The sequence below is a fragment of the Schistocerca gregaria genome, chromosome 10, assembly GCF_023897955.1.
Source record: "Schistocerca gregaria isolate iqSchGreg1 chromosome 10, iqSchGreg1.2, whole genome shotgun sequence".
NCBI classification, from domain to species: domain Eukaryota; kingdom Metazoa; phylum Arthropoda; class Insecta; order Orthoptera; family Acrididae; genus Schistocerca; species Schistocerca gregaria.
The window spans coordinates 131,175,280-131,198,020 of NC_064929.1; the positions used below are offsets into that span (position 1 = coordinate 131,175,280).

General features: G+C 42.3%; 1 protein-coding gene across 5 annotated transcripts in view; it reads left to right on the plus strand.

Annotated features, from left to right (window-relative positions):
* The window catches only part of LOC126293196 (neurexin-4), a 153,325-nt gene that overhangs the window by 70,223 nt on the left and 60,361 nt on the right, over positions 1-22,741 (plus strand). For all 5 annotated transcript variants that reach the window (XM_049986318.1, XM_049986320.1, XM_049986317.1 and 2 more), the window contains 3 exons: positions 12,747-12,872; positions 15,914-16,117; positions 22,539-22,694. In XM_049986318.1, coding sequence (XP_049842275.1) covers positions 12,747-12,872; positions 15,914-16,117; positions 22,539-22,694 — 486 coding nt within the window. The remainder of the gene's footprint in view (positions 1-12,746; positions 12,873-15,913; positions 16,118-22,538; positions 22,695-22,741) is intronic.

Consider the following 22,741-nt stretch of genomic DNA (forward strand, 5'->3'; position numbering starts at 1 on the left):
AAAAATATTTATTAAATGAACAAAATGAATGTAATTTGTGTAGGTTCTTCTAGTTATTAGAAGACATGCTGCAGATAAGCAACAAAAATATAAGACTTGCCCTATACCTTACCTCAAATATTTTTATAAATGTTAATTTTGAATGCATATTTGTGAAAACATTTTAACATGTATTTTTCATAATATATTTTGAAAGATGCTGTAATTTTTACGGGTGCATTTTGAAAGTTTAGCAGATTTGTGCAGATATGAGATGTATATACACATGCCCATAAAAAAGGCAAATTAAAATCTGACTTCCATTTCCTGTAGTTGTAAATTATCTTTCGATACACTATACCATGGATGTTTAAAGTACTATTGTACAATCAGTTTAATCTTTGCAATTGTCAGTGCCGTAACTTACTACTGTACTTTAAATCTAAGTTTAGTATTAAAGTACTGACAGTATAATTTTTATTGCTGTCAGCAAACTTTAAACGTAAGTCACCATATTGTAAATAAAATATGTATGTACTTTATGTAATGTCAATGTAAGTTTTCTGTGTTATTTCATTTTGTATCTTTTACAGTATATATTCTGATGATGCTCTTGCTAATTTTAAGAGCAAAATTGGTAAATAAAAAATACTAAGTGTGACTTGTGGCTGTTTTCAAAGACTTGTCATGTTGTATTTTAATTTAGAGTCCATTGTTCAGTTTTTATCACACTTATAGCAAATGTGTCTGCTCATAATACTGCTCTACTTCCTAGCAATATATTGCAGAGCTAGTGCCCACCTTGTGTAGTTTCTTTTCCTACAGGCTCCCACATATTGCCTGTGCTGATGAATTCCTTTCCACAACACGTTTAAATTGCCGATCTCAAGTGTGTTGCCGTGCAGTTCATGGAGATGGGGACAATGGCACTCATATTTTGTAGTGGTGATGTTGAGTTGCAGAAAGGCAAAACAAATAGACTGTCAGAAAGTTAGCGTTCGGCCAACAATGTGTTTGTTGAAAATAGACAACATGCACAAGTGCGCGCGCACAAACGCAGCTCACACACGCGTGACCATAATCTCCAACATCTGGAGTCAGATGGCGAGCAGAGAGGCAGCTGGTTGGGGGTAAGGAAGAGATATGGATGGTGAGGGATAGCAGAGTAGGGGTGGAGATAGTAAAGTGCTGTTGGGGGCGTGCAGGGGTGATGTGGAGAATAGGGCCGCTAGGTGCAGTTGGGAGGTTAGACTCTCTCTCTCTCTCTCTCTCTCTCTCTCTCTCTCTCTCTCTGTGTGTGTGTGTGTGTGTGTGTGTGTGTGTGTGTGTGTGTGTGTGTGTGTGTGTGTGTGTGTGTGTGTGTGTGTGTGTGTGTCGGGGGGGGGGGGGGGGGGGGGGGTTGGCTCAGCAGAAAAGGGGAGAAGTAAAAACAGGATGCATTGGTGGAATAGAGGGCTTTGTAGTGCTGGAATAGGAACAGGGAAGGGACTAGATGGTTAAGAAAACTGACTGTCAAAGATTGAGGCCATTAGGATTACGGGATATATTGCAGAGAGATTTCCCACCTGCACAATTCAGAAAAGCTGGTGTTGGTGGGAAGGATCCAGATGGCACAGGCTGTGAAGCAATTCTTTAAATGTAGGACATCATGTTGGCTGGCACACTCAGCTACATGGAACAGATGACGTTAGTGACTGTACTGGAGTAGGTGGTGGTGAGAGGATGTGTAGGACAGGTCTTGTATCTAGCTCTGTTACAGGTATATGAGTGATGAGGCAAGGGGTCGGGAGAAGGGATTGTGTAGGGATGGACAAGGATATTGTGTAGGTTTGGTGGGTGGCGGAGTGCCGCTGTGGGAATGGTGAGAAGGATAGTGGGTTAGACAATTCTCTATGTAATTGAAATCCTGGCGGAGAATGTAATTCAGCTACTCTAGTCGTGGGTCATAATGAATCATGAGGGGAATGCTCCTCTATGGCCGGACGGTCAGCCTTCATGAGGTGTTGGGTGACTGGAAAGATCTGTTTCTGTACAAGGTTGGGAGGGTAATTTCAATCTGTGAAGGCCTCAATAGACCCGTTTCATATTCAGAGGGGGCCTGCCCTTCACTACAGGTGTGATGGCCATGGGTGACTGGGCTGTGTGGAAAGTAGTTCTTGGTATGAAATGGGAAGCAGTCTCAAAGTGGACTTATTGTTTGTGGTTGGCAGATTTGATATGGATGGAGGTTGTGATTTAGTCGTCTTTGAAGTGGAGGGTAGATTAAAACTGAAGAAACTGCAAAAAGATGGGATTTTTAAGGAGATGGCACCTGGATAAACTGAAAGAACCAGAGGTTGTACAGAGTTTCAGGGAGAGCATAAGGGAACAATTGACAGGAATGGGGGGAAAGAAATGCAGTAGGAGAAGAATGGGTAGCTTTGAGGAATGAAGCAGTGAAGGCAGCAGAGGATCAAGTAGGTAAAAAGAAGAGGGCTATTAGAAATCCTTGGGTAACAGAAGAAATATTGAATTTAATCGATGAAAGGAGAGAATATAAAAATGCAGTAAATGAACCAGGCAAAAAGGAATACAAACGTCTCAAAAATGAGATCGACAGGAAGTGCAAAATGGCTAAGCAGGGATGGCTAGAGGACAAATGTAAGGATGTAGAGGCTTATCTCACGAGGGGTAAGATAGATACTGCCTACAGGAAAATTAAAGAGACCTTTGGAGAAAAGAGAGCCACTGGTATGAATATCAAGAGCTCAGATGAAAACCCAGTTCTAAGCAAAGAAGGGAAAGCAGAAAGGTGGAAGGAGTATATAGAGGGTCTATAAAAGGGCAATGTACTTGAGGACAATATTATGGAAATGGAAGAGGATGTAGATGAAGACGAAATGGGAGATACGATACTGCGTGAAGAGTTTGACAGAGTACTGAAAGACCTGAGTCGAAACAAGGCCCCGAAGTAGACAACATTCCATTGGAACTACTGACAGCCTTGAGAGAGCCAGTCCTGACAAAACTCTACCATCTGGTGAGCAAGATGTATGAAACAGGCGAAATACCCTCAGACTTCAAGAAAAATATAATAATTCCAATCCCAAAGAAAGCAGGTGTTGACAGATGTGAAAATTACCGAACTATTAATTTAATAAGTCACAGCTGTAAAATATTAACACGAATTCTTTACTGACCTCGGGGAAGATCAGTTTGGATTCCGTAGAAATACTGGAACACGTGAGGCAATACTGACCTTATGACTTATCTTAGAAGAAAGATTAAGGGAAGGCAAACCTACGTTCTTAGCATGTGTAGACTTAGAGAAAGCTTTTGACAATGTTGACTGGAATACTCTCTTTCAAATTCTGAAGGTAGCAGGGGTAAAATACAGGGAGCGAAAGGCTATTTACAATTGGTACAGAAACCAGATGGTGGTTATAAAGAGTCGAGGGACATGAAAGGGAAGCAGTGGTTGGGAAGGGAGGAAGACAGGGTTGTAGCCTCTCCCCGATGTTATTCAATCTGTAGATTGAGCAAGCAGTAAAGGAAACAAAAGAAAAATTCAGAGTAGGTATTAAAATCCATGGAGAAGAAATAAAAACTTTGAGGTTCGCTGATGACATTGTAATTCTGTCAGAGACAGCAAAGGACTTGGAAGAGCAGTTGAATGGAATGGACAGTGTCTTGAAAGGAGGATATAAGATAAACATCAACAAAAGCCAAACGAGGATAATGGAACGTAGTCTGATTAAATCGGGTGATGCTGAGGGAATTAGATTAGGAAATGAGACACTTAAAGTAGTAAAGGAGTTTTGCTATTTGGGGAACAAAATAACTGATGATGGTCGGAGTAGAGAAGATATAAAATGTAGACTGGCAACGGCAAGGAAAGCGTTTCTGAAGAAGAGAAATTTGTTAACATCGAGTATAGATTTAAGTGTCAGAAAGTCATTTCTGAAAGTATTTGTATGGAGAGTAGCCATGTATGGAAGTGAAACATGGACGATAACTAGTTTGCACAAGAAGAGAATAGAAGCTTTCGAAATGTGGTTCTACAGAAGAATGCAGAAGATTAGATGGGTAGATCACATAACTAATGAGGAAGTATTGAATAGGACTGGGGAGAAGAGAAGTTTGTTTGTGACACAACTTGACCAGAAGAACGTATCAGTTGGTAGGACATGTTCTGAGGCATCAAGGGGTCACCAATTTACTATTGGAGGGCATCGTGGAGGGAGACCAAGAGATGAATACACTAAGCAGATTCAGAAGGATGTAGGTTGCAGTAGGTACTGGGAGATGAAGCAGCTTGCACAGGATAGAGTAGCATGGAGAGCTGCATCAAACCAGTCTCAGGACTGAAGACAACAACAACAACAACAACAACAACAATAATAATAATAATTAAGTGGAGGTCAACATTGAGAAAAGTGGCTTGATAGGCTGAGTAGGACCAAGCAAAGTGAATGGGGGAGAAGGTGTTGAGGTTCTGGAGGAATGTGGATAGGGTGTCCTCACACTCAATGCAGATCACTAAGATATCATCAGTGAATCTGAATCAGGTGAACGGTTTGGGATTCTCAGTGTTTAGGAAGGATTCCTCTAAATGACCTACGAATAGGATTGTGCCATATGGGTGCCCGTAGTTGTACCCCAGATTTGTTTGTAAGTAATGCCTTCAAAGAAGTAATAGTTGTGGGTGAGGATATAGTTGGTTGTGGCAACTAGGAAGGAGATGGTTGGTTTGGAATTCATCACACAATTTGAAAAGTAGTGTTCAATAGTGCTAAGACCATGGGCATTAGGGATGTTAGTGTAAAGGGAAGTGGCATCAGTAGTGATGAGCAGGACACCACGTGGTAAGGGAACAGGAACTGTGGAGAGTTGGAGGAGGAAATGGTTGGTATCTTTTATATAGTAGGGTAGGTTGCAGGTAATAGGCTCAAGATGTTGGTCTATGAGAGCAGAGATGCTCTCAGTAGTGGCACAGTAACCGACTACAATGGGATATCCTAGGTCGTTGGGTTTATGGACTTTAGGAAGCATCAGGAAGTATGAGTGTGGGGAGCATTAGGGGTGAGGAGAGAGATGGACTCTGGGGAGGGGTTCTGGGATGGGCTTAAGGATTTGAGGAGGAGAGACTGGAGATCCTTCTGGATTTCCAGAATGGGGTCACTGTGGGTCAGTTTGTAGGTGCATGAACCTGACAGCTGGTAGAGTCCTTCTGCCAGGTAATCCTTGTGGTTCAAGACAGTGGTGGTGCCTTTGTCAGCAGGTAGGATTATAAGATCGGGATCAAATTTTAGGTGATGGATTACGGATCTTTCTGCAGATGTAAGGTTAGTGTGCATGTTGAGGGATTTGGGTGGGGAGCGATGGTGAGGCGAGACACGAGATTTAGAATTTCTGGGAAGTTAATGGGGTGATTTGAGGGTAGTATAGGTGGATCACGGTTGGATGGAGGAATGAGCTGAGTCAGGCAGGATTCAAATTTGGTCTTTGGTTGAGATCGATTGGTACGGTTGGTGGCAATTGTTTCCCCCTTAGAGACTGGGAGAGAGAGATCATCTTTAACAAGGCCTGCATGATTAAACTTGTGGGGTGGGGCAAAAGGTGAGGTCTTTGGAGAGGACTGATACTTTCATGCGGCTAAGGCTTTTGGAGGAAATGTTCGTGACTATGTTTCGGGTCTGTTTGGGTTCTGGATTCTGTGTGGTGGTAGAAGTTTTGGAGGGTGGGTAAATGCAGCATGTCTACGACCACAGGGTTTGAAGCTTTGAGGGGACGTGGGGGCAGTTTGGAGGTTGTTCTGGAGGTGGTGGACAGTGCTAGTCTAAGACGGGAGTAGGAAGTGAGCAGGTTGGAGAGATTTTTGAGTTGGCATTATGTGTGTTGCTCTAGTTCCTGGAGGGCAAAAGTTCAATGTCTGTTATGACATCAGGAATTTGGGATTGCATAGTTGGAGAATTTTACAGCTGGAGAGAAGGTATTACAAGAATGTTTGGGCGTAACTGGTATGGTTTTGCAGGATTATGTTGGTGAGGGTTAAGGTTTGGCAGAATGTGAACATATGGATATCATCGTGGAAAGAAGGGTGGCAGCTGGATAATGGCAATTTGATGGAAGGCCATTTGGGAGATTCTGTGAGTAAACCAACACCCCTCCTCCTCCTCCTCCTCCTCCTCCCCCCCCCCCCCCCCCCCCCCACACACACACACACACTTAAACAAAGTGTGAAGTGGATTTGTTGCAGATATGGTACACAGGAATGTTGTAGCAATTGATATTCCACTAATGACAGCCATCGTCAGCACTTCTTATAACTTACCAACCAGTAATTAAAGCTAGATTGCAGGCCACTTCCTTTGTTGACAAATGGTTTCAATTTACGAGTGTTATGTTGTGATTAGGAACTATTTACATTAACTAGACATGTTCCTGAGTTAACATTTTAGTCCTACACGCACTGTGACTATTGTTGAAATTCATAGCAGGAAAATTGTTGACCATCCTAGCATCACACAGCAATGGAACTCAACATATTTTGTGATAAATTATTAAAGGTGTCGGTTTCCATGTACTGTGAGCCATAAATCTGTTGATAGTCACCTGCTATCCTCACATTTGTGACGTTATTACTCAGGCCCCAGTGAAATGGCAGATTTAGGGGTATTTTGTATAAAATAACGTAATTTTAATGTCATTTGTTCTCATGTCATTTAAGGCTCGTCAGCCAAATTCTATGTGTCATGGCAGCACAATGTCACACAGTAACATTACAGTGTGGTAAAAGTTGAATATTATCAAAATACTATTGGTCAGTCACATATCTTGCAAAAAGACATACAGATTGACATTGTAACTACATAACTATCTGAGCTGCTTTGCAGTGGAAGCAGTAACTGTAACCATTGATTGTGTGTTGTGACATTTGAGTGGTCAACAAGCACACAATAGAAAATCCAGGATGGAATGATAATAACCATAATAATATGAATTAAGGTAGATTGCTAGTAACTACATAAAGAAGTTGGACAAAAATATGGAATCGCCAAAAACCCAACACATTACCAGGCCTAAGACAGTGTTGGAACACTGTTGGCATTCAAAGCAGCTACCAGTCATCTGGGAATGGATGAATACAGATCCTGTATGGTTTTCAAAGGACTGTGTTCCATTCTTCCTAGAAAATAGTAACAAGTTCAATTAATGATGATAGAGATGTTAGCATCCTTTTCTCCAAAGTACACCACAAAGGCTCTTAATACTAAGATCTGCTGACTGTGGTGGTAGGGGAGATGTGACAGTTCATTCTTGCACTAAAAAAACCCGTCTTTGACTATGCGAGCTGTGTGAACGGGAACCTGCTTGTCTTGGAACACTGTGTCACTGTTGGGGAACAAACATTGAACCATGGGATGGACCTGATTGGCGATGACCATAGACTATCGTGATATGTCTACCTGATCACTGAGCCCCCACCATGTTTCACTCTTGGGATGTAAACTCATCCAGAAACTGGAAACAGCATCAAATAAGACATGTCTGACCAAATTACGTTCTTCTAATACGCCATAGTCCAGGTTTTGTGGGTTTGCCACCACATTTTCCTGTTGTTAGCTTGTGCATCTCTGAAGAGTTATTTTTAGATTCCAGATTGTTAAGCAATTCCCTGTTTCTAGAGCTCCATTTGGGTTTTGGTGCTGACAGGGTTTGCGAGTGCAATATTCTGTTCTGCAGCGACTTTCACAGCTGTTGTCCTCTTATTTTTCATCACAATTCTCTTCAGTTATTGTCTGTCATAATCGAGTGCAACGAGCACTTTTATCCGTATTGCGGCTTAGTGGATAATCTTTTTGCTGCTTTCCCTGTACATCGTATAAATCCTCGAAATGATACTTCTGAAAACGTCGAACACTTAGCCTCCCTTGGCTGTGGGAGCACCCACTAAATCAGCACCGACAATTTTGCCTCTTCCAAATTCCCTTAGCTGAGACATAATGCTCACAACTACACAAAACATTCTTCTGACCACAACTGATACATGCAGTGTATTGGGGTATTGCACAAGTGCCTTTTGTGCTCATGTACAAAAACTGCAACTTTCAGATTTGGCTAGCATATGCTCAAGCAAGCATTTCTCGTGGTGTGTCCATATTTTTGCAGGAACCTGTGTAGAAGAGGTGTTGAGCAACTGACAGGCACATTTAGCAGTAGACAGGGTTATCGGACAAAGCCCTTCTTCAGATTCAGACCTTATAATCTTACCTGCCAGCAAAGGCTCCACCACTATCATTATGAACTGCACAGATTACCTGGCTGAGGGGCTCCGCGTGCTGTCGGATGTGTCTGCCTAAAAGTCCTGCCACAGTGACATCATTCTTGAAATCCAGTATGATCTGTTCCTCCTCAAATCCTAGATCCATCGCATAACCTCTCCTCCGAGTCTCCCTCACTCCTCATCCCTACTGCTTCCCAGCCAGCTAACTTCTACATGTTTCCTAAAACCTCAAATCCAAGTGCCTGCGACACACCATTCTGGTTGGGATATTGCAGCTTCACTGATAGGATCTCTGCGCTTGTGGAGCAACACCTTCAGGTTGTTACCCGTAACCTATCCTTGTATGTGAAAGATGCTAACCATTCCCGTGCTAACTTTCCACAGTGCCTGTCCGCAGCTCATGGTCTCGCGGTCCCATTCTCGCTTCCCGAGCATCGGGTTCCGGGTTTGATTCTCGGCGGATATCCTCTCCCACAGTTTCTCCTCCTTTGAAGGCATCAGATATAAAGGAAGCTGCAGTGCAACCACACGGCACTTTCTCGTATCGACCTTCTTGTGAGCCATCTAGCAGAAACCGTTCTAGCCACCAAGAATCCTAAAATGCTCATGTGGTTCTGATTTGTTGATGACATTTTCATTACCTGGACCAACGACGAAAACACTGTACTCATAGTCTTCAATAATGTCAACACCACCGAGCGAGGTGGCGCAGTGGTTAGCAGACTGGACTAGCATCTCGCATCCGGCCAACCTGATTTAGGTTTTCCGTGATTTCCCTAAATCGCTCCAGGCAAATGCCAGAATGTTTCCTTTGAAAGGGCATGGCCGACTTCCTTCCCCATCCTTACGTAATCCTATGAGACCGATAATCTCGCTGTTTGGTCTCTTCCCCCAAACAACCAACCAATGTCAACACCTTCTTCCCCATTTGTTACTTCACCTGGTCCTCCTCAGTCCAACGAACCACATTCCTTGATGTTTCCCTTCACCTCACAAGTGGCCCGTTCACATCAAACCTACTGAACACCGACAATACTTCAATTCCGACAGCTGCCACTCATTCCACACCAAAAAGTCTCTAAATATTCTAAGGATCTCACCAAGTCTTTACAAGTGTAAATTATTCTTCACACCTCATCATGGCAATTCGTGTGCAACATTCGGTCTGTTCTTTTATATAGATAACAGACTAAATGAAAATAGCGAAGAAAAAATAAAAAATTCCAGAAACAAATCTTGGCCTAGTCTCAGCAGTCACCTACCATAGCTCATCCCCACTAATTGGGCACAAAGAAGCGTCTTCCTCATGACACAGCATCACCCAGGATTGGAGCAGTCAAGTAGTGCTCTCTACCATGGTTTTGACTACTTCTCGTTATTTTGTTTTGAGAAATATTGTCCCCACCAGTCCCACAGTGGTATTCCGCTGCCCACCCAATGTATGCAATAGCCTCTTCTGCCTACTGCACCCCTGCTCCGAACACCCTTGTGCTGTTGCTCATACACCTGTAAGAGACCGAAATCCAGAACTGTGCTGTACATCCTCCCACTACCACCTAGTACAGTCCTGTCCCAGACATTTTCTACCTCATCAGAGGCAGGGTCACCTGGAAAAGCAGCCATGCCATTTAACAACTTAGCCTGAACTACTAAAACACTGTCTTTTCACACAAATGGCTACCAGCAAACTACCGTATTTACTCGAATCTAAGCCGCACCCAAAAAATGAGACTCGAAATAAAGAAAAAAAATTTCCCGAATCTAAGTCGCACGTGAAATTTGAGACTCGAAATTCAAGGGGGGAGAGAAGTTTTAGACCGCACCTATCAGGAGATAGTCGAATTAGGATGGTATCAGTGGTAATACGACAGTCTTCTACTATAGTATTGTGAGTTGCAATAATGATATTGTCATGTGTGTCTGTAGTGGGCGTGACTGTGCATTCTCATTGTGCACATCTTTGTGCCCTTCCACAACTTGTACACACCAATTTTGAACCATTTCGATGCTCTTCCTGCCTTGTCTGTTGACGTATGTTAATCACTGATGGATAGCGTCAACGGATAATTGTTTTGCTACGAAGAAAGGAATGATAGAGCTCAGTTCACAAGCGGACACATTTTTCAATGGCAACTCCATGCTAGCTGGCAGCGTATTCGCACTAACTGCGGTATGCATCATAAGCCAATGTGAGCATTGTCATGTTGACAGCTTAGTTTGCCCAGAAATAAAATGGAGAAATGACCCTTGTAAATAAAATTAATGTCCATTCAGTTTATAGCAGCCCAAGGGTGTTCGGAAGACCAATAGGACATATGCCTTCCAAGTCCATTTGTGGGGAGAATGGCTAAACGTTGAGCAACTGTTGACTAAAATATATAGCTAGCACCCACTTATCTGGATATGAATTACCTGGCTTCCAAATTCTCCAGTTTACAGTTTAGAAATTTTTGAAAGGATCTGCTGCTGCAGGTATTCTATTATAATTAAAACATATTTTCGTTTGGAATACAAATTTCTGGTTGTGAAGACACAGATACGAAAAACATCTGCAAGAGGCTTGAAAACAGTCCCTATGAACATGGATTTGAGCAGCTTAGTGATGTGGATTTAGTGATCAAAGTATGTTCGCTAGAGGAAGAGATCAAAGAGGAGCCAGTCAAAGAACCTATTATCACGTACACTGAGGTACTGAAAGGCATTGGTCAGTCATTAGAGTATGAAGGACAAAATCAGTTTATTATACGATATTTTGACTTTCTGGAAAATGAGGACTGATGTCCAGAGTAAACCGAGTCAGAAGGAGAGAAAAAAAGTTATTCTCCAAAAATGAACTGAAGCCAAGTGATACAAAATACAGTGTATTTTAATTGTAGTGTTGTAAATAAGTTCAATGTGGAAAGAATAAGCTTCTACTCACCACATAGAGGGTGCACTGAGTTGCAGACTGGCATAATGAGAAGACTGCTAGAAATGTTCAGCTTCGGACTAAGTCTGTCATTAGAAGTAGAAAACGTACACATGCGTGCGCATCTACGTACGTGGTCACTGTTGTCTCCGGGCACTAAGGCTTTGTAATAGGCTCTGAGTTGTGTAGGGTGGTGAAGGTGAGTTGGTGGTGAAGGTGAGTTTCTGATTGTGTGGTAAATGTAGTACTTGGTGACTATGGGTGTTGTGGAGGTGTAATGGGGCTTCAACCAATGGAATCTTAGACACATTATGAATATAAAAGAAGGTGACTTCATACCAAACACTGCTGTTCTTGAGAAGGAAAGATGTGTAGTGTGGAATCCGCTGTTGTTGGTCACCAACGCTGATGGATTGGACATTTCCTGCAGATGAAAAACAACAGACTTCCTTGGGAAATTTTGTACAATGAAGTGAGCACAGGTATAAGGCCCCATGATGCTCCTCTGACGTGCTATAAGGACCAATTCAAGAAGAATCTATTGAGTCTAAACATTGACCCGAGTAACTGATGCACCACAACAGAAGATAGTAAATACTGGTGCACAACTACTTCAGCTGCTGTCTTACATTTTGAGCAGGAAGATGAGCACCTGATCCTTCACCCTCTATTATACGCAATCTATGTGACTGTATGTTTCACACTAGATTTGATCCGCTAATCTGTCAAAGGCATCTCCATCACTGAATTGAGATGCAATAATGGAAATGCAGGAGAAAAATGAAAATACAGATACAAAGTATCAGTCACTGTCAGTGGTGAAGGAGACACTTCTAGTAGTGGGTCAGTTGTGATAGTCCAAGGTGGGAATATTAGATGAATAAATTGGAGACTTTTATGAGTTTCTGGTGGGCCAGGGTTTCAGTATGGGAGACAGGATGCAGGAATTTGGGGTTGCAGAGCATGAGAATTTTGCAAATGAATAGGAAGTAGTGCAAGGAGGTTTCGACCTGATTTATGTGGTTTTACAGAACTAGGTTTGTGAAAGCTGATGAAAGTTGAGCGGCTAGAGGTCGCTGTGGAAGGAGGGTTGCCGCCAGAGCATCTGGACATGACAGTACCGAAGGAGGTAGTCCAAAAGCTGAACATTACTAGCATATTTCCCCTGTGCCCCTCTGTGATTCAACACCACCTCTATATTTTGAGTAGCAGCCTATTTTTCTCATATTGTTCTCTGGAAATAAGTTGTCAGTTTACAGTGAGTAATTTGTAAGTAATGCAGTATGCTTTTAAATATGATATGTAGCATGTTTTGTAAGTACTGAAAATATCAGTTACCAGTAAAAACGTGAATTTCTAATTATCCTTGGTTTTTGCTTATCTGTGCAGTCTGCATTAACTCAAATAATCAGGACCTGAAAAAGCAGAAAAGTTTCAGGAGGAGGAAGAAGAAGAGTCAGAGACTTGCTATATTTTGATGTGTCCTGAGAGTTTTAATTGTAGAGACTAGATGTCATGATGTTTGGTTCTTGATCTTTTATTATTATTATTATTATTGAAACTGTACTCCAACCTTGTAAATATTCCTTCCAGCTCTAAATCCACTGTCTTGCACGGCATACAAGAACACAAATGCAGTCAGCCAGCAGGCGGAAGTCAAAATAGATGTGGATGGCAGTGGTCCACTAAAGCCGTTCCCAGTAACGTGTCATTTCCATGGTGAGTATATAGAATGGTAGATTGATTATGTCCTCTTTTCAGTTTGGAGCAAATATTTGTTGACCCACATTACATGTGAACATCTGCAGTGTTGGTTAACCACTTCTGCATTGTGGACGGATTTACATGCATGAAACTACACTAACGAGCCAAAACATTATGACCACTGCCCAACGTGATATTGCTTGCCATCTGGTGGCATTGTGAGTACATTAAATGGTAACAAAAGTATGTAAGCGGAGCAGACATGGGCGAGGGACCACTCTAATGGAGATAGGGCTGCAATGGGGAAAATCCTTTGAGATAAGCGACTTTGATAAAGGACAGGTTATCATTACACAGAGCCTGTGTACGAGTATCTTGAAAATAGCATCTCTGCCAAAAGAGCACAGTTCTGTTGCCCACACAGGTGTTTCGGAGAACACCGTTCGTCGTGCGTTGTCAAACATGGAGCTCTGCGGCAGACCACCCGTCACATGTTGAGCTGACGACATCGTCAATTAAAATTGCAGTCGGTACAGGACTGTAGAGGTTCAACTGTCCATCAATGGAAACATGTCAGCTCTTTGGTTGAATCACATTTTTGCTACACTAGATTGGTAGTTATCTCGAAAGACGCCATTATCGAGGTGAACAGTGGCTCGAAACATGCAGCGCACCATGGATGCTGGCTGATAGGAGCAGTATTACACTAAGGGAGACATTATGCTGTGCTTGCTGGTGACCTGTAGTAGTAATTAAAGACATGCTGACAGCTATGAACCACCTGCACCCCTTCGTGCTTGATGTCTTCCTAATGCTGATGCCATATTTCAGCAGTATATTCGTCCTTGTGTCCAAGCCAGAACTGTGCTAGTGTGGTTTGAGGAGCATTATAGTGGATACGCATTCATGGTTAGGTGACCAAATTCTCCTTAGACAAGTTGTATGGAATCCATCTGAGTCGCTATCGGGTGCCGTCACCGCATACGCATATCAGCAGTTCATTATTTATGCGAATTACATGACCTGTGCATAGATGTCTAATGGCACATACCTCCACAAACCAACCAGCAAATTGTTGGATCCCAGATACTAATCAATGATGTATTTCATTCGAAAGAAAGACAAACAAGCTATTTAGCAGGTGGTCATAATGTTTTGGCTCATCAGTGTATGTTCCTCCTGAGGCCATCATTTAGAGGACTCTGTTTTGAATTGGTTTATGAACTTTAGATTTTTCTTCTTTTATCACTTGATGTCTTTCTCATTGCTAATGTAATTTATTACTGTTTAGAATTCTGCTTGGAGATCACAGATTTTGTTCTGGTAAATGTAAGGCCTACTGGCTGAATTCCATGCATCTGGTAGTTAGTGTGCAGCAGATATTCTTGTAATTACAATATATGCTATTGATATTTGCATCACACAGTGCATACAGAAGATCTTCCATTACTGCTGTGTTCCCGAGTTCAACTTACCGTGCTTTTCTTTGGTCTCTGGTAGACTGTCTTTGACATCCTATGGCTCTGTTGGGATCATTGGGATCATGTATCGTAGGTATCCCTAGTGTTTCAAAGATATTGGATCTTTTCTTTGTTGCATTCTGTTAAGTAACTCTTCTTGCCTTCTGTAAATAGACGTAGGGGCTCATTTGCTAACAAAGGTGTTACAAAAGGTGACAAAAAATTGCTTTCTTACCAGACTGTAGTACTCAACCTCATAGTATTGCAACAAATTAGACGATCATATCAAAGTATTTTCACAACTACACAGCACGTCACTCGATAAAAGCTGAGGTATTCTTATGAAAGTATGTCTGGACACTGTATATTACTGCTATATGTATATAGGTCTGTTTCATATGCTTAATGTTTGCTACATTCTTATACCACAGAACACTGTGTGTGTGTGTGTGTGTGTGTGTGTGTGTGTGTGTGTGTGTGTGTGTGTGTGGGCGCGCGCGTGCGCCCAAGTAAGTAATGCTATTAACACTGTAGATGTGCTAAATTTGTTGTGAAACTGTGTGCCAAGCTGGGAGTCACATCAGATGTACGTATCAAATTTGCTGCAGATGTAATTACGAGAGGAGATGAAATGTGAACCAGAATTATTTTTGTAACTTTATTGAATCAACCAAAACAAAAATGCACATGCCTCATATTTCTATGTAATCGCCTGATTTTACTACCATTTTTTCCAATGAATTGACAACTTTTTGATGCCATCCTCGAAGAAAGTGGGACGTATATACAGCTACTGATAGACAAACTCTTCTACTGTTGCATTGTTATCAAACCAGTTTCTTCCAGGTTCTTGATTTGGTAGTCCAAACATGATGCACTCAAGGGATAATGAATCTGGGCTGTAGGGTGGATATTCCATAGTTGCCCAATGACTTTATCGTGTTTTTCCATCGTTAAAGCAGCAATGTGCAGCCTTGCATTGTTGTGCTGAAGAGTCATCAGTGATGATGGTGCGAGCATTTTCACAACTTATTCCTGTCGCCCAAGCAATTTCAGAGAAGTTCATGTGCAGATCTTTTGCAATAATGTCCCGTACAGCACGAATGTTGTCTGGTGTGACACTTGTCCATGGCCATCTTTGATGGGATGCACTTTCCGTGGCTACCCATTCTTCCACAAACATTTTATGCCACTGATACACTTGAATCTTCAAAAAGCACTCTTCCCCAAACTGTGAAAGAAGCCTCCTCCAAAATTTCCAGTGTTGGTGCCTTCTTTTGCGAGAAACTTCACAATTATGCACTGTGCAATGAACTCGTGTAACTCTAGCTCGCACACAGTGGCCTGACTTCAGTCGTTGTATCACACTAACTCCAACTTAAGATTGCTAACTATGGAATCAAATTGCTCTTCCAGACATCTGCACCGACATCATGTCAAGGATGCACCCATATCCGTCTACTACCACAGCCTCCAGGTTTAACTTCCAGTTCATATTTGATATCCCTTAACAGAATTGACAGTCACTGTAATTTTATTTTGGAGCAGGTGAATTCTGAATTTCTCTGTAGTAATGGTTTCACTTCAATTCCACAGCTGACGGACGTGTTGTGACGGAGGTGAGTCACAGCAACATGCAGATCACACCTGTAGACGGCTTTCAGGCACCGGGCAGTTTCGTCCAGTCCATACACTATGATGCCGACATGGATCAGCTGATCGCACTCGTCAACCGATCCCAGTCCTGTGAGCAGTCCCTGATGTACCAGTGTCGCAATTCTAGGCTCTTCAATGCAAATGGTAAGTGTGTAGTCATTGTGGAATGTGCTCAGTGTGCTTTATATCTTTTAAGGTCTCCCGTTAGGGGTGACTTAGTTATATAAAAATTGCTATTTGCTACAGAATTTGTGGTGGTAGTGAGATACTCATGAGGGTTATTGGTAAGTCTGCGGTACTGGCAGACTTTCCTTATCTTCTAACTCTTAAACACATCTTTTCAGCACCAAAGCGTATATTTTACGACCCACATGCCACGCAAGATCAAAATGGACACCTGAATCTTAACCCTTTGACGGTTGTGGACGAGTTAACTCGTTATAATCTGCTGCTCCCCAGGTACCGGGGACACGTGTTTAAACATGCTCTCTGGGTATTATTTAAGTGCTATTGATGTGGTTTTACGTGTCCTGTTCCACCAATTCTTTCACTGCTGCAGGCGAGTTACTTCCATATCTCAGTGGATAAAAAAGTTTTGAGTAGTTATCATACAACATAGGTCCTCACCCCCCCCCCCCCCCCCCCCCCACACACACACACACACACACAAACACAAAACCTTGTACTGTACTGATATCTTGAACTTCTTTATGAAGTATGAATAAGATTGGTATGGCCACATAATTTCTAATATGCAGGTCTATCTATATTTCATATACAAAAATGGATGAGCAAAGGCTATGCAACTGGTTTTTGTCTTTGCAAAATGTTTAAAATTTCGTGCAATGGTTTACTTATATTTGGTGCAGCAAAGTAACTGCGATGAATAACAAAAATAAATTCAGTCCTGCATTGAGAAAAGGCATCAGACGGTAAGATTTGCAAAAAATCAAAAATTTTCAATTATTAGTTGGTTTTTTCTTTTTCTAATCGAATGCTAAGTAATAAAAGCAGCCAGCGAGTCCACATGGGCATAACTGGCACACCGAGTGTGACTGCATATAAAAACCAGTAACTTGACAATGAAATGAAATGGCATTCTGCTCTTAATTTTAAATAAAATTTTGACACTGTATCTACATTTTATACACAGCAGTGTACAGGATGCAATGTGGGAACTTTCTTATTTGAAACATGCACCACCCAGCAACCATTATTCATTGTTATGTGTGCTTGAGTGCATTCGGAGGGGAAGGACTTAACGTTTTTAAGATTGGTTTACTGTAGTAGCAATCGTGCAGTGGGCAAAAGGTGAGGACGTGCCTCCTTGCATGCTGTCATGTGCTGCTCGCTTCTTAAATTGCCATTAGGTCATCGTGATCTAGTGTACATTCAGGGAACAGTTTAATATTGTACCTGCAGGTTGTGTTTCTGATCAAATTTTATTTTTATGGTTGGAGATGTTCATGGGTTCTGGTAACGTGCAGAAAAAGAAACCAGTATCTTTAAGAACCACCACAACACTGGAAAACATCGAGAACGTTAGAGTGGTGATTTTGAATTCCCGCAAGTGGACTTCTTGCGAACACTCAGTGCTCTTGCAATTTCTGGTCACCCAGTAAGATGAATTCTTCACGAAGACATCAGATTTCATTCATGAAAACTGACATTGGTGCACACAATTAATCCATGTGATTTTGTTTCATGAAAAAATGTTTGAAGCCTTGATCGAGAACCTGCCTCATGATGCCCTCGTGTTCTTCAGCGACGAGGCACATTTTAATTTTTATGGTTGTGTGAGTAATCAAAACATGTGATACTGGAGTGGCACAAATTGCCAAAAACTTCAGAAGCAGCGCCTGCATAGAGGACATGGGATTGTTAGGTGTGCATTATCCAAAATCGGCATTATTGGCCCTTTATTTATTTAATTTTAAAGAGAGAGAATGCTAGTGCAGTTACGGTCAGAGGGTTAAATCCAGATGAATTAGGAAATTTTGCTTCCCGAACTTGGAGAAATGGATATGGTGAATGTCTCTTTCCAACAGGATGTCGCCACGGTTCACACGGCATGAACATCAGTGATGTCCTTGCGCGAACACTTTCCTGGCCGTCTCATCTCGTTGAGGGGGTGATCTTCAGTGGCCAGCATGCTGTCACATTTGGCCCCTTGCAATGTATTCTTATGGGACTATTTTAAATTCTTTTGTGTATACCAGTTGTCCATGTGTGTGAGCTGGGGAATAATATTCGTGCTGCCATTGCCAATGTAGACAGAGACATGTTGGACAAAGTGGACTGAAACTTCAGATTTTGACTCTCCAAATGCTTTGAGCAGAATGGAGGCTGTCTTCAAGATATTATTTTCAAAACCTAATGAAATAAAACTTTAAACCTGTATCTAAGTAAGTAAAAAGAAAAAAAAGAAGAAGAAGAGAGAATTATTTATTTATTTATTTATTTATTTATTTATTTATTTATTTTTTTGTGCTTTCTGTTTTATGATGTTTTTAAATGAGAAAGTTCCCACGCAACACCCTGTATGAGCTAAAATTATTCATACACAAAGTTTACACAGTGCGTTTTTACTGCTGCAAACCCTTCAAAATTTCACACACTACTTTGTTTAATTTGTTGCAGCACAGTAACTAATATGAGTAATAGAAAAGAAATTCAGTCCTTTATTAAGTGGATATCAGTCTAGGTTGTGAATAGATATTTTTAAATTGGATAATGAATAGTTTGTTGATACATGATTGCCACCTCTCAGCACAGTTAGCAGCGTTAGGCAAGCGGTAGTGTGACAACAAAGCCACACTCAGCACAGAATACAGAGGGCACGTCTGTAGCAGCCAAAGGTTTAATACAGTCTAGGTTGTGTGAATCGACTGTGAATTGTCGTGACATTGCCACATATCAGGTTACTGCTAGATACGTTTGTGACAGGTTTTGTCAAAATGTGGTTATTACATAAATCCTATGTGAACGTGAATGGGAACATCTGGAGAGAAGAAGACATTCCTTTTGGGAAGCACTATTGAGAAACTTCAAAGAACCGACATTTTTGACAGAGTGCTGAATGCCGCTACTGCCATCACTACCGAAGTACTTCTTGCTTAAGAATGGTGAAGAAAAGATAAAGTGTGGCTTGTATGGATGCGTATAGGCTGTCATTTTTCTCCCACTTCATTCGCGACAGTAACAGGAAAGGGCGAGCAATTGTACAAAGTGACCTCCGCCATGTGCCATATGGTGGCGTGCGGAGTACGTACGTATTTAGATGGTGTCGCAATGAAATCACTAACCATTTACAGTTACGTTGGTGTAAGAGGCTAGTGTACTGTGTATCTGTACTTGGCCTGTTGAGTTGTGGATCTGACATGCAACAAGTGCCCTGTAGCTCATTGCATTTTACCCACAAATTTCGAGGACCTGATTTGTGGTTTCTGTTTCAAATCGTATTCTATGCAAGGATTAGGAACGTGAGAATTAAGAGAAGTTTTCTATTTTGAACTGTGTCCTCTTCCTCCTCACACCATAAATCTATGCAGTCTGAAGCAAGTGGTCCTAACAATAGACTTTCGCACAGGGAGGGATATTTGAACATAGATTGTGGTTTTTTTGCTCGTGGTGTATTTCCTACCTGATCAACATCTATTCACTTTAAAACATCAACAGCATTTACAACTCTCCTACCTACCTGCTTCTTACAGGCAGTGAGGGATTTCATGTTGCACTTATGTGGCAATACCAAGATGATTGCTGCTGACTCCTCTTAGTTCTTCAACAATGTTGATTTTGAACTGATCACTGGATACACAATATACACTCCTGGAAATGGAAAAAAGAACACATTGACACCGGTGTGTCAGACCCACCATACTTGCTCCGGACACTGCGAGAGGGCTGTACAAGCAATGATCACACGCACGGCACAGCGTACACACCAGGAACCGCGGTGTTGGCCGTCGAATGGCGCTAGCTGCGCAGAAATTGTGCATCGCCGCCCTCAGTGTCAGCCAGTTGGCCGTGGCATACGGAGCTCCATCGCAGTCTTTAACACTGTTAGCATGCCGCGACAGCGTGGACGTGAACCGTATGTGCAGTTGACGGACTTTGAGTACAATAAATAAAACACACAAACACGCACACAGAATTTCGAGCTTTCCTGACGAAGCAGCCGCCGGTTGCGAAAGCTCGAAATTCTGTGTGTGTGTTTGTGCGTTTTATTTATTGTGCCTGTCTACCGGCGCTTTCCCGCTGAAACTTCCACATGGGAAACCTCAACTCCTTTGGTTCCATCAGATTCACCTGGTCCTACTCCAAATCCCATGCCACTTTCCTAGACGTTGACCTCCATCTGTCCAATGGCCAGCTTCACACATCCGTCCACATCAAACCCACCAACAAGCAACAGTACCTCCATTATGACAGTTGCCACCCATTCCATATCAAACGGTCCCTTCCCTACAGCCTAGGACTTCGTGGCAAACGAATCTGCTCCAGTCCTGAATCCCTTGACCATTACACCAACAACCTGAAAACAGCTTTCGCATCCCACAACTACCCTCCCAACCTGGTACAGAAGCAGATAACCAGAGCCACTTCCTCATCCCCTCAAACCCAGAACCTCTCCCAGAAGAACCCCAAAAGTGCCCCACTTGTGACAGAATACTTCCCGGGACTGGATCAGACCTTGAATGTGGCTCTCCAGCAGGGATACGACTTCCTAAAATCCTGCCCCGAAATGAGATCCATCCTTCATGAAATCCTCCCTACTCCACCAAGAGTGTCTTTCCGCCGTCCACCTAACCTTCGTAACCTCTTGGTTCATCCCTATGAAATCCCCAAACCACCTTCCCTACCCTCTGGCTCCTACCCTTGCAACCGCCCCCGGTGTAAAACCTGTCCTATGCACCCTCCCACCACCACCTACTCCAGTCCTGTAACCCAGAAGGTGTACACGATCAAAGGGAGTTCCACGTGTGAAAGCACCCACGTGATTTACCAACTGACCTGCCTGCACTGTGACACTTTCTATGTGGGAATGACCAGCAACAAACTGTCCATTCGCATGAATGGACACAGGCAGACAGTGTTTGTTGGTAATGAGGATCACCCTGTGGCTAAACATGCCTTGATGCAGGGCCAGCACATCTTGGCACAGTGTTACACCGTCCGAGTTATCTGGATACTTCCCACCAACACCAACCTATCCGAACTCCGGAGATGGGAACTCTTCTCGATATCCGCCAGACCTCAACCTCCGCTAATTTCAAGCTGCCGCTGCTCATACCTCACCTGTCTTACAACAACTTCTTTGCCTCTGTACTTCCGCCTCGACTGACATCTCTGCCCTTACTCTTTGCCTTTAAATATGTCTGCTTGTGTCTGTGTATGTGCGGATGGATATGTGTGTGTGTGTGTGTGTGTGTGTGTGTGTGTGTGTGTGTGTGTGTGTGTGTGTGTGTGTGTGCGTGCGAGTGTACACCTGTCCTTTTTTTTTCCCCTAAGGGAAGTCTTTCCGCTCCCGGGATTGGAATGACTCCTTACCCTCTCCCTTAAAACCCACATCCTTTCGTCTTTCCCTCTCCTTCCTGAAGAAGCAACCATCAGTTGCGAAAGCTAGTAGTTCTGTGTGTGTGTTTGTGTATTTTGTTCATGTGCCTGTCTGCCAGCGCTTTCCCGCTTGGTGTTCATTTTCTGGAGATAAATCAATATTTACTTTTCTAGCTATAAAAACTTGATTACTTTACAAATGAGTTACTGCATTAAATCATGTAAGGAAAAGGTAAGATTTCTAGTCACTTTAAAGATGACATGTTGAGTAGCAGACAGGCACAATGAAGACACTCTTTTGGCAAAAGAGTTTTTCAGAAAATGAAACACACACACACACACACACACACACACACACACACACACACACACACATTGCACCAGTCATGTGTCCGAGAGATGTGCTTGCTTGTGTGAATTAATGTATTTGTGTGTACTTTGCTGAAGAAGGCTTTGTCCAAAAGGTAGGTGTGTGTGTGTTGTGTGTTGTGTGTTGTGTGTGTGTGTGTGTGTGTGTGTGTGTGTGTGTGTGTGTGTGTGTGTGTGTGTCCTTTATGGTGAGCAGCAATATATCTTTTCATTATATTACTAAACTAAAAAATTGTTATTGTTATTCAGATCTGTGATTCAGCAATTGTTAATTTACATTTCAATTTCGTAATAAATATGGAATTGGAATTAATATTAAAGTATAAATAAAAAATTTTGATCCAGTATAAGGTTTGAGCGCTACACATTCAGCTTTTAACACAATCAAAGTGTTTTGTACTTAACAGCTCTTGAAAACTTCAGAGTTGATTACTTTGTGTGTTTTTAGGAATTGCATGTTCCCGTGTTAGCGAATTAATGCCCTGGCACTTGCCTCCAAATCTTGGTGGTATGAAAAATTGAAGAGAGCCAATACTTACGATTGTTGTATGTGGTATTCCTCAGTCCTCGATGTTTTACACAGCCACCATGTATTTCCTGTTGTTTTATTTGTAAATTTTGTTCCCATGTTTTTCAGCACAAACTGACAGGTTTGAACCCTACTCTTGGTGGGTGTCCCGGAGCAATCAGAAGATGGACTACTGGGCAGGAGCTGTACCGGGTTCACGCAAGTGCGCCTGTGGGATCATGGGGACGTGTGCTGACCCGACTAAGTGGTGCAACTGCGACGCAGGTAGGGGGTTCACTAGATGACCAGCTGCAGCATTTCTGGACCTGCTG